Here is a 13689-nt window from a genome sequence, read left to right on the forward strand (position 1 = left end):
CTCTCCGCCTCTGCCTCCCCCCCTCTCTCCGCCTCTGCCTCCCCCCCTCTCTCCGCCTCTGCCTCCCCCCCTCTCTCCGCCTCTGCCTCCCCCCCTCTCTCCGCCTCTGCCTCCCCCCCTCTCTCCGCCTCTGCCTCCCCCCCTCTCTCCGCCTCTGCCTCCCCCCCTCTCTCCGCCTCTGCCTCCCCCCCTCTCTCCGCCTCTGCCTCCCCCCCTCTCTCCGCCTCTGCCTCCCCCCCTCTCTCCGCCTCTGCCTCCCCCCCTCTCTCCGCCTCTGCCTCCCCCCCTCTCTCCGCCTCTGCCTCCCCCCCTCTCTCCGCCTCTGCCTCCCCCCCTCTCTCCGCCTCTGCCTCCCCCCCTCTCTCCGCCTCTGCCTCCCCCCCTCTCTCCGCCTCTGCCTCCCCCCCTCTCTCCGCCTCTGCCTCCCCCCCTCTCTCCGCCTCTGCCTCCCCCCCTCTCTCCGCCTCTGCCTCCCCCCCTCTCTCCGCCTCTGCCTCCCCCCCTCTCTCCGCCTCTGCCTCCCCCCCTCTCTCCGCCTCTGCCTCCCCCCCTCTCTCCGCCTCTGCCTCCCCCCCTCTCTCCGCCTCTGCCTCCCCCCCTCTCTCCGCCTCTGCCTCCCCCCCTCTCTCCGCCTCTGCCTCCCCCCCTCTCTCCGCCTCTGCCTCCCCCCCTCTCTCCGCCTCTGCCTCCCCCCCTCTCTCCGCCTCTGCCTCCCCCCCTCTCTCCGCCTCTGCCTCCCCCCCTCTCTCCGCCTCTGCCTCCCCCCCTCTCTCCGCCTCTGCCTCCCCCCCTCTCTCCGCCTCTGCCTCCCCCCCTCTCTCCGCCTCTGCCTCCCCCCCTCTCTCCGCCTCTGCCTCCCCCCCTCTCTCCGCCTCTGCCTCCCCCCCTCTCTCCGCCTCTGCCTCCCCCCCTCTCTCCGCCTCTGCCTCCCCCCCTCTCTCCGCCTCTGCCTCCCCCCCTCTCTCCGCCTCTGCCTCCCCCCCTCTCTCCGCCTCTGCCTCCCCCCCTCTCTCCGCCTCTGCCTCCCCCCCTCTCTCCGCCTCTGCCTCCCCCCCTCTCTCCGCCTCTGCCCCCCCTCTCTCCGCCTCTGCCTCCCCCCCTCTCTCCGCCTCTGCCTCCCCCCCTCTCTCCGCCTCTGCCTCCCCCTCTCTCTCCGCTTCTGTCCACATCGCTGTCTGTTTCTCAGCTGACGAAGATGAAGATAAGGATGACGATTTCCGTGCTCCACTGTACAAGAATGTGGAGATCAAAGGCATCCAGGTCCGGATGAAGTGGTGCTCGACCTGCCGATTCTACCGTCCGCCCCGGTGCTCGCACTGCAGCGTCTGCGACAACTGTGTGGAGGTACCGGTGGCTCAACTGCCTTGTTTTTACCCTCCTCTCCCTGCAGGTCCTGACTCTCATTAGGGGCACAAGCTCTGTGGGCACGAGCTACAGACCTGATACTTGTCCACATGGCAGCCTCTTGCTTACCAGCCGACACAAAAAGTGGTGCTCACTTGCTTGCGCGTGCATTCCCACGCAGACTCACTGTCTCATGCATGCGCGCGCGCTCACTCTTGCACACGCACTCTCTTATGCTCCCTCCCTCGCGCCCTCCTCTGCCCCCCTCGCGCGCGCACGGGCTCACCCTCTCCCTCCACGCCCCCCTCTCACACGCGTGTGCACGCTAGCTCACCCTCTCTCTTCTCCCCACCCCCACACCCCCTCCCTCGTGCACGGGCTCACCCTCTCCCCCTCCCCCTCCCTCGCGCTCGGGCTCATCCTCCCTTTCTCGCGTGCGCACTCACTCACGTGTGCGCGCACTCTTGTTCCTGCACGCTCTCTCACTGTCTCACTCATACACTCTCACTGTCTCACTCATACACTCTCACTGTCTCACTCATACACTCTCACTGTCTCACTCATACACTCTCACTGTCTCACTCATACACTCTCACTGTCTCACTCATACACTCTCACTGTCTCACTCATACACTCTCACTGTCTCACTCATAGACTCTCACTGTCTCACTCATACACTCTCACTGTCTCACTCATACACTCTCACTGTCTCACTCATACACTCTCACTGTCTCACTCATACACTCTCACTGTCTCACTCACTCTCTTGCTCATGCACGCTCTCTGACTGCCTCACTCATACACTCTCACTGTCTCACTCATACACTCTCACTGTCTCACTCATACACTCTCACTGTCTCACTCACACACTCTCATTGTTTCACTCACTCTCTTGCTCATGCATGCTCTCTCACTGTCTCACTCATACACTCTCACTGTCTCACTCATACACTCTCACTGTCTCACTCATACACTCTCACTGTCTCACTCATACACTCTCACTGTCTCACTCATACACTCTCACTGTCTCACTCATACACTCTCACTGTCTCACTCATACACTCTCACTGTCTCACTCATACACTCTCACTGTCTCACTCATACACTCTCACTGTCTCACTCATACACTCTCACTGTCTCACTCATACACTCTCACTGTCTCACTCATACACTCTCACTGTCTCACTCACACACTCTCATTGTTTCACTCACTCTCTTGCTCATGCATGCTCTCTCACTGTCTCACTCATACACTCTCACTGTCTCACTCATACACTCTCACTGTCTCACTCATACACTCTCACTGTCTCACTCATACACTCTCACTGTCTCACTCACACACTCTCACTGTCTCACTCACACACTCTCACTGTCTCACTCACTCACTCTCACTGTCTCACTCACTCACTCTCTTGCTCATGCACGCTCTCTCTCTGTCTCACTCATACACTCTCACTGTCTCACTCACTCTCTTGCTCATGCACGCTCTCTCACTGTCTCACTCATACACTCTCACTGTCTCACTCATACACTCTCACTGTCCCACTCATACACTCTCACTGTCTCACTCATACACTCTCACTGTCTCACTCATACACTCTCAATGTCTCACTCATACACTCTCACTGTCTCACTCATACACTCTCACTGTCTCACTCACTCTCTTGCTCATGCACGCTCTCTGACTGCCTCACTCATACACTCTCACTGTCTCACTCATACACTCTCACTGTCTCACTCATACACTCTCACTGTCTCACTCATACACTCTCACTGTCTCACTCACACACTCTCACTGTCTCACTCACACTCTCACAGTCTCACTCACTCTCTTGCTCATGCACGCTCTCTCACTGTCTCACTCATACACTCTCACTGTCTCACTCACACACTCTCATTGTTTCACTCACTCTCTTGCTCATGCATGCTCTCTCACTGTCTCACTCATACACTCTCACTGTCTCACTCATACACTCTCACTGTCTCACTCATACACTCTCACTGTCTCACTCATACACTCTCACTGTCTCACTCATACACTCTCACTGTCTCACTCATACACTCTCACTGTCTCACTCATACACTCTCACTGTCTCACTCATACACTCTCACTGTCTCACTCACACACTCTCATTGTTTCACTCACTCTCTTGCTCATGCATGCTCTCTCACTGTCTCACTCATACACTCTCACTGTCTCACTCATACACTCTCACTGTCTCACTCATACACTCTCACTGTCTCACTCACTCTCTTGCTCATGCACGCTCTCTCACTGTCTCACTCATACACTCTCACTGTCTCACTCACTCTCTTGCTCATGCACGCTCTCTCACTGTCTCACTCATACACTCTCACTGTCTCACTCATACACTCTCACTGTCTCACTCATACACTCTCACTGTCTCACTCATACACTCTCACTGTCCCACTCATACACTCTCACTGTCTCACTCATACACTCTCACTGTCTCACTCATACACTCTCAATGTCTCACTCATACACTCTCACTGTCTCACTCATACACTCTCACTGTCTCACTCATACACTCTCACTATCTCACTCATACACTCTCACTGTCTCACTCATACACTCTCACTGTCTCACTCATACACTCTCACTGTCTCACTCATACACTCTCACTGTCTCACTCATACACTCTCACTGTCTCACTCATACACTCTCACTGTCTCACTCATACACTCTCACTGTCTCACTCACACACTCTCACTGTCTCACTCACACACTCTCACTGTCTCACTCATACACTCTCACTGTCTCACACACACTCTCACTGTCTCACACACACTCTCACTGTCTCACTCACTCTCTTGCTCATGCACGCTCTCTCACTGTCTCACTCATACACTCTCACTGTCTCACTCATACACTCTCACTGTCTCACTCATACACTCTCACTGTCTCACTCACACACTCTCATTGTTTCACTCACTCTCTTGCTCATGCATGCTCTCACTGTCTTACTCACACTCTGACTGTCTCACACACACTCTCACTGTCTCACTTATACACTCTCACTGTCTCACTCACTCTCTTGCTCATGCACGCTCTCTCACTGTCTCACTCATACACTCTCACTGTCTCACTCACTCTCTTGCTCATGCACGCTCTCTCACTGTCTGCTCATGCACGCTCTCTCACTGTCTCACTCATACACTCTCACTGTCTCACTCATACACTCTCACTGTCTCACTCATACACTCTCACTGTCTCACTCATACACTCTCACTGTCCCACTCATACACTCTCACTGTCTCACTCATACACTCTCACTGTCTCACTCATACACTCTCAATGTCTCACTCATACACTCTCACTGTCTCACTCATACACTCTCACTGTCTCACTCATACACTCTCACTGTCTCACTCATACACTCTCACTGTCTCACTCATACACTCTCACTGTCTCACTCATACACTCTCACTGTCTCACTCATACACTCTCACTGTCTCACTCATACACTCTCACTGTCTCACTCATACACTCTCACTGTCTCACTCATACACTCTCACTGTCTCACTCATACACTCTCACTGTCTCACTCATACACTCTGTCTCACTCATACACTCTCACTGTCTCACTCACACACTCTCACTGTCTCACTCACACACTCTCACTGTCTCACTCATACACTCTCACTGTCTCACACACACTCTCACTGTCTCACACACACTCTCACTGTCTCACACACACTCTCACTGTCTCACTCACTCTCTTGCTCATGCACGCTCTCTCACTGTCTCACTCATGCACTCTCACTGTCTCACTCATACACTCTCACTGTCTCACTCATACACTCTCACTGTCTCACTCATACACTCTCACTGTCTCACTCACACACTCTCATTGTTTCACTCACTCTCTTGCTCATGCATGCTCTCACTGTCTTACTCACACTCTGACTGTCTCACTCACACACTCTCACTGTCACTCACACACTCACTGTCTCGCTCACAAAGTCTCGCTCATACACTCTCACTGTCTCACTGACACACTCTCACTGTCTCATTCATACACTCTCACTGTCTCACTCACACACTCTCACTGTCTCACTCATACACTCTCACTGTCTCACTCACACACTCTCACTGTCTCACTCACACACTTTCACTGTCTCATTCATACACTCTCACTGTCTCACTCAGACACTCTCACTGTCTCACTCATACACTCCCACTGTCTCACTCACACACTCTCACTGTCTCACTCACACACTCTCACTGTCTCACTCACACACTCTCACTGTCTCACTCACACACTCTCACTGTCTTACTCACACACTCTCACTGTCTCACTCACACACTCTCACTGTCTCACTCACACACTCTCACTGTCTCACTCACTCTCTTGCTCATGCACGCTCTCTCACTGTCTCACTCATACACTCTCACTGTCTCATTCATACACTCTCACTGTCTCATTCATACACTCTCACTGTCTCATTCATACACTCTCACTGTCTCATTCATACACTCTCACTGTCTCACTCACACACTCTCACTGTCTCACTCATACACTCTCACTGTCTCACTCACTCACTCTCTTGCTCATGCACGCTCTCTCACTGTCTCACTCATACACTCTCACTGTCCTACTCGTACACTCTCACTGTCCTACTCATACACTCTCACTCTCTTGCTCATGCACGCTCTCACTGTCTCACTCACACACTCTCACTGTCTCACTCACACACTCTCACTGTCTCACTCACACACTCTCACTGTCTCACTCACACACTCTCACTGTCTCACTCACACACTCTCACTGTCTCACTCACACACTCTCACTGTCTCACTCACACACTCTCACTGTCTCACTCACACACTCTCACTGTCTCACTCACTCTCTTGCTCATGCACGCTCTCTCACTGTCTCACTCATACACTCTCACTGTCTCATTCATACACTCTCACTGTCTCATTCATACACTCTCACTGTCTCATTCATACACTCTCACTGTCTCACTCACACACTCTCACTGTCTCACTCACACACTCTCACTGTCTCACTCATACACTCTCACTGTCTCACTCACTCACTCTCTTGTTCATGCACGCTCTCTCACTGTCTCACTCATACACTCTCACTGTCCTACTCGTACACTCTCACTGTCCTACTCATACACTCTCACTCTCTTGCTCATGCACGCTCTCACTGTCTTACTCATACACTCTCACTGTCTCACTCACACACTCTCACTGTCTCACTCACACACTCTCACTGTCTCGCTCACACACTCTCACTGTCTCGCTCACACACTCTCACAGTCTCGCTCACACAGTCTCGCTCACACAGTCTCGCTCACACAGTCTCGCTCACACAGTCTCGCTCCCACAGTCTCGCTCACACAGTCTCGCTCACACAGTCTCGCTCACACAGTCTCGCTCACACAGTCTCGCTCACACAGTCTCGCTCACACAGTCTCGCTCACACAGTCTCGCTCACACAGTCTCGCTCACACAGTCTCGCTCACACAGTCTCGCTCACACAGTCTCGCTCACACAGTCTCGCTCACACAGTCTCGCTCACACAGTCTCGCTCACACAGTCTCGCTCACACAGTCTCGCTCACACAGTCTCGCTCACACAGTCTCGCTCACACAGTCTCGCTCACACAGTCTCGCTCACACAGTCTCGCTCACACAGTCTCGCTCACACAGTCTCGCTCACACAGTCCCGCTCACACAGTCCCGCTCACACAGTCCCGCTCACACAGTCCCGCTCACACAGTCCCGCTCACACAGTCCCGCTCACACAGTCCCGCTCACACAGTCCCGCTCACACAGTCTCGCTCACACAGTCTCGCTCACACAGTCTCGCTCACACAGTCTCGCTCACACAGTCTCGCTCACACAGTCTCGCTCACACAGTCTCGCTCACACAGTCTCGCTCACACAGTCTCGCTCACACAGTCTCGCTCACACAGTCTCGCTCACACAGTCTCGCTCACACAGTCTCGCTCACACAGTCTCGCTCACACAGTCTCGCTCACACAGTCTCGCTCACACAGTCTCGCTCACACAGTCTCGCTCACACAGTCTCGCTCACACAGTCTCGCTCACACAGTCTCGCTCACACAGTCTCGCTCACACAGTCTCGCTCACACAGTCTCGCTCACACAGTCTCGCTCACACAGTCTCGCTCACACAGTCTCGCTCACACAGTCTCGCTCACACACTCTCGCTCACACACTCTCGCTCACACACTCTCGCTCACACACTCTCGCTCACACACTCTCGCTCACACACTCTCGCTCACACACTCTCGCTCACACACTCTCGCTCACACACTCTCGCTCACACACTCTCGCTCACACACTCTCGCTCACACACTCTCGCTCACACACTCTCGCTCACACACTCTCGCTCACACACTCTCGCTCACACACTCTCGCTCACACACTCTCGCTCACACACTCTCGCTCACACACTCTCGCTCACACACTCTCGCTCACACACTCTCGCTCACACACTCTCGCTCACACACTCTCGCTCACACACTCTCGCTCACACACTCTCGCTCACACACTCTCGCTCACACACTCTCGCTCACACACTCTCGCTCACACACTCTCGCTCACACACTCTCGCTCACACACTCTCGCTCACACACTCTCGCTCACTCTCACACTCTCGCTCACTCTCACACTCTCGCTGTCTCTCACACTCTCGCTGTCTCTCACACTCTCGCTGTCTCTCACACTCTCGCTGTCTCTCACACTCTCGCTGTCTCTCACACTCTCGCTGTCTCTCACACTCTCGCTGTCTCTCACACTCTCGCTGTCTCTCACACTCTCGCTGTCTCTCACACTCTCGCTGTCTCTCACACTCTCGCTGTCTCTCACACTCTCGCTGTCTCTCACACTCTCGCTGTCTCTCACACTCTCGCTGTCTCTCACACTCTCGCTGTCTCTCACACTCTCGCTGTCTCTCACACTCTCGCTGTCTCTCACACTCTCGCTGTCTCTCACACTCTCGCTGTCTCTCACACTCTCGCTGTCTCTCACACTCTCGCTGTCTCTCACACTCTCGCTGTCTCTCACACTCTCGCTGTCTCTCACACTCTCGCTGTCTCTCACACTCTCGCTGTCTCTCACACTCTCGCTGTCTCTCACACTCTCGCTGTCTCTCACACTCTCGCTGTCTCTCACACTCTCGCTGTCTCTCACACTCTCGCTGTCTCTCACACTCTCGCTGTCTCTCACACTCTCGCTGTCTCTCACACTCTCGCTGTCTCGCTCACTCTCACTGTCTCGCTCACTCTCACTGTCTCACTCGCTCACTCTCACTGTCTCACTCGCTCACTCTCACTGTCTCACTCGCTCACTCTCACTGTCTCACTCGCTCACTCTCACTGTCTCACTCGCTCACTCTCACTGTCTCACTCGCTCACTCTCACTGTCTCACTCGCTCACTCTCACTGTCTCACTCGCTCACTCTCACTGTCTCACTCGCTCACTCTCACTGTCTCACTCGCTCACTCTCACTGTCTCACTCGCTCTCTCACTGTCTCACTCGCTCTCTCTCTGTCTCACTCGCTCTCTCTCTGTCTCACTCGCTCTCTCTCTGTCTCACTCGCTCTCTCTCTGTCTCACTCGCTCTCTCTCTGTCTCACTCGCTCTCTCTCTGTCTCACTCGCTCTCTCTCTGTCTCACTCGCTCTCTCTCTGTCTCACTCGCTCTCTCACTGTCTCACTCGCTCTCTCACTGTCTCACTCGCTCTCTCACTGTCTCACTCGCTCTCTCACTGTCTCACTCATACACTCTCACTGTCTCACTCATACACTCTCACTGTCTCACTCACACACTCTCACTGTCTCACTCACACACTCTCACTGTCTCACTCACACACTCTCACTGTCTCACTCACTCTCTTGCTCATGCACGCTCTCTCTCTGTCTCACTCATACACTCTCACTGTCTCACTCACACACTCTCACTGTCTCACTCACACACTCTCACTGTCTCACTCACACACTCTCACTGTCTCACTCACCCACTCTCACTGTCTCGCTCATGCACGCTCTCTCACTGTCTCACTCACTCTCTTGCTCATGCACGCTCTCTCACTGTCTCACTCATACACTCTCACTGTCTCACTCATACACTCTCACTGTCTCACTCATACACTCTCATTGTCTCACTCTCTCTTGCTCATGCACGCTCTCTCACTGTCTCACTCATACACTCTCACTGTCTCACTCATACACTCTCACTGTCTCACTCATACACTCTCACTGTCTCACTCATACACTCTCACTGTCTCACTCATACACTCTCACTGTCTCACTCATACACTCTCACTGTCTCACTCATACACTCTCACTGTCTCACTCATACACTCTCACTGTCTCACTCATACACTCTCACTGTCTCACTCATACACTCTCACTGTCTCACTCATACACTCTCACTGTCTCACTCATACACTCTCACTGTCTCACTCATACACTCTCACTGTCTCACTCATACACTCTCACTGTCTCACTCACACACTCTCACTGTCTCACTCACACACTCTCACTGTCTCACTCACACACTCTCACTGTCTCACTCACTCTCTTGCTCATGCACGCTCTCTCACTGTCTCACTCATACACTCTCACTGTCTCATTCATACACTCTCACTGTCTCATTCATACACTCTCACTGTCTCATTCATACACTCTCACTGTCTCACTCACACACTCTCACTGTCTCACTCACACACTCTCACTGTCTCACTCATACACTCTCACTGTCTCACTCATACACTCTCACTGTCTCACTCATACACTCTCACTGTCTCACTCATACACTCTCACTGTCTCACTCATACACTCTCACTGTCTCACTCACACACTCTCACTGTCTCACTCACACACTCACACACTCTCACTGTCTCACTCACACACTCTCACTGTCTCACTCACTCTCTTGCTCATGCACGCTCTCTCACTGTCTCACTCATACACTCTCACTGTCTCATTCATACACTCTCACTGTCTCATTCATACACTCTCACTGTCTCATTCATACACTCTCACTGTCTCACTCACACACTCTCACTGTCTCACTCATACACTCTCACTGTCTCACTCATACACTCTCACTGTCTCACTCATACACTCTCACTGTCTCACTCATACACTCTCACTGTCTCACTCATACACTCTCACTGTCTCACTCATACACTCTCACTGTCTCACTCACTCTCTTGCTCATGCACGCTCTCTGACTGCCTCACTCATACACTCTCACTGTCTCACTCATACACTCTCACTGTCTCACTCACACACTCTCATTGTTTCACTCACTCTCTTGCTCATGCATGCTCTCTCACTGTCTCACTCATACACTCTCACTGTCTCACTCATACACTCTCACTGTCTCACTCATACACTCTCACTGTCTCACTCATACACTCTCACTGTCTCACTCATACACTCTCACTGTCTCACTCATACACTCTCACTGTCTCACTCATACACTCTCACTGTCTCACTCATACACTCTCACTGTCTCACTCATACACTCTCACTGTCTCACTCATACACTCTCACTGTCTCACTCATACACTCTCACTGTCTCACTCATACACTCTCACTGTCTCACTCATACACTCTCACTGTCTCACTCATACACTCTCACTGTCTCACTCATACACTCTCACTGTCTCACTCACACACACTCATTGTTTCACTCACTCTCTTGCTCATGCATGCTCTCTCACTGTCTCACTCATACACTCTCACTGTCTCACTCATACACTCTCACTGTCTCACTCATACACTCTCACTGTCTCACTCATACACTCTCACTGTCTCACTCATACACTCTCACTGTCTCACTCATACACTCTCACTGTCTCACTCATACACTCTCACTGTCTCACTCACACACTCTCACTGTCTCACTCACACACTCTCACTGTCTCACTCACACACTCTCACTGTCTCACTCACTCACTCTCACTGTCTCACTCACTCACTCTCTTGCTCATGCACGCTCTCTCTCTGTCTCACTCATACACTCTCACTGTCTCACTCACTCTCTTGCTCATGCACGCTCTCTCACTGTCTCACTCATACACTCTCACTGTCTCACTCACTCTCTTGCTCATGCACGCTATCTGACTGCCTCACTCATACACTCTCACTGTCTCACTCATACACTCTCACTGTCTCACTCATACACTCTCACTGTCTCACTCATACACTCTCACTGTCTCACTCATACACTCTCACTGTCTCACTCATACACTCTCACTGTCTCACTCATACACTCTCACTGTCTCACTCATACACTCTCACTGTCTCACTCACACACTCTCACTGTCTCACTCACACACTCTCATTGTTTCACTCACTCTCTTGCTCATGCATGCTCTCTCACTGTCTCACTCATAGACTCTCACTGTCTCACTCATACACTCTCACTGTCTCACTCATACACTCTCACTGTCTCACTCATACACTCTCACTGTCTCACTCATACACTCTCACTGTCTCACTCATACACTCTCACTGTCTCACTCACACACTCTCATTGTTTCACTCACTCTCTTGCTCATGCATGCTCTCTCACTGTCTCACTCATACACTCTCACTGTCTCACTCATACACTCTCACTGTCTCACTCACTCTCTTGCTCATGCACGCTCTCTCACTGTCTCACTCATACACTCTCACTGTCTCACTCACTCTCTTGCCCATGCACGCTCTCTCACTGTCTCACTCATACACTCTCACTGTCTCACTCATACACTCTCACTGTCACTCATACACTCTCACTGTCTCACTCATACACTCTCACTGTCTCACTCATACACTCTCACTGTCCCACTCATACACTCTCACTGTCTCACTCATACACTCTCACTGTCTCACTCATACACTCTCAATGTCTCACTCATACACTCTCACTGTCTCACTCATACACTCTCACTGTCTCACTCATACACTCTCACTGTCTCACTCATACACTCTCACTGTCTCACTCATACACTCTCACTGTCTCACTCATACACTCTCACTGTCTCACTCATACACTCTCACTGTCTCACTCATACACTCTCACTGTGTCACTCATACACTCTCACTGTCTCACTCATACACTCTCACTGTCTCACTCATACACTCTCACTGTCTCACTCATACACTCTCACTGTCTCACTCATACACTCTCACTGTCTCACTCATACACTCTCACTGTCTCACTCATACACTCTCACTGTCTCACTCATACACTCTCACTGTCTCACTCATACACTCTCACTGTCTCACTCATACACTCTCACGGTCTCACTCATACACTCTCACTGTCTCACTCATACACTCTCACTGTCTCACTCATACACTCTCACTGTCTCACTCATACACTCTCACTGTCTCACTCATACACTCTCACTGTCTCACTCATACACTCTCACTGTCTCACTCACACACTCTCACTGTCTCACTCACACACTCTCACTGTCTCACTCATACACTCTCACTGTCTCACACACACTCTCACTGTCTCACACACACTCTCACTGTCTCACTCACTCTCTTGCTCATGCACGCTCTCTCACTGTCTCACTCATACACTCTCACTGTCTCACTCATACACTCTCACTGTCTCACTCATACACTCTCACTGTCTCACTCATACACTCTCACTGTCTCACTCATACACTCTCACTGTCTCACTCATACACTCTCACTGTCTCACTCACACACTCTCATTGTTTCACTCACTCTCTTGCTCATGCATGCTCTCACTGTCTTACTCACACTCTGACTGTCTCACTCACACTCTGACTGTCTCACTCACACACTCTCACTGTCGCTCACACACTCACTGTCTCGCTCACACAGTCTCGCTCATACACTCTCACTGTCTCACTCACACACTCTCACTGTCTCACTCACACACTCTCACTGTCTCATTCATACACTCTCACTGTCTCACTCACACACTCTCACTGTCTCACTCATACACTCTCACTGTCTCACTCACACACTCTCACTGTCTCACTCACACACTCTCACTGTCTCATTCATACACTCTCACTGTCTCACTCACACACTCTCACTGTCTCACTCACACACTCTCACTGTCTCACTCACACACTCTCACTGTCTCACTCACACACTCTCACTGTCTCACTCACACACTCTCACTGTCTCACTCACACACTCTCACTGTCTCACTCACACACTCTCACTGTCTCACTCACACACTCTCACTGTCTCACTCACACACTCTCACTGTCTCACTCACACACTCTCACTGTCTCACTCACACACTCTCACTGTCTCACTCACTCTCTTGCTCATGCACGCTCTCTCACTGTCTC

General features: G+C 52.0%; 1 protein-coding gene across 1 annotated transcript in view; it reads left to right on the top strand.

Moving 5' to 3' along the window:
• LOC137385192 (palmitoyltransferase ZDHHC5-like) overlaps positions 1-13689 on the top strand; it is a 102376-nt gene that overhangs the window by 43409 nt on the left and 45278 nt on the right. Inside the window, exon 5 of the mRNA XM_068060179.1 lies at positions 1187-1344. Coding sequence (XP_067916280.1) covers positions 1187-1344 — 158 coding nt within the window. The remainder of the gene's footprint in view (positions 1-1186; positions 1345-13689) is intronic.

This window comes from Heterodontus francisci, chromosome 28 (assembly GCF_036365525.1).
Source record: "Heterodontus francisci isolate sHetFra1 chromosome 28, sHetFra1.hap1, whole genome shotgun sequence".
Lineage (NCBI taxonomy): Eukaryota > Metazoa > Chordata > Chondrichthyes > Heterodontiformes > Heterodontidae > Heterodontus > Heterodontus francisci.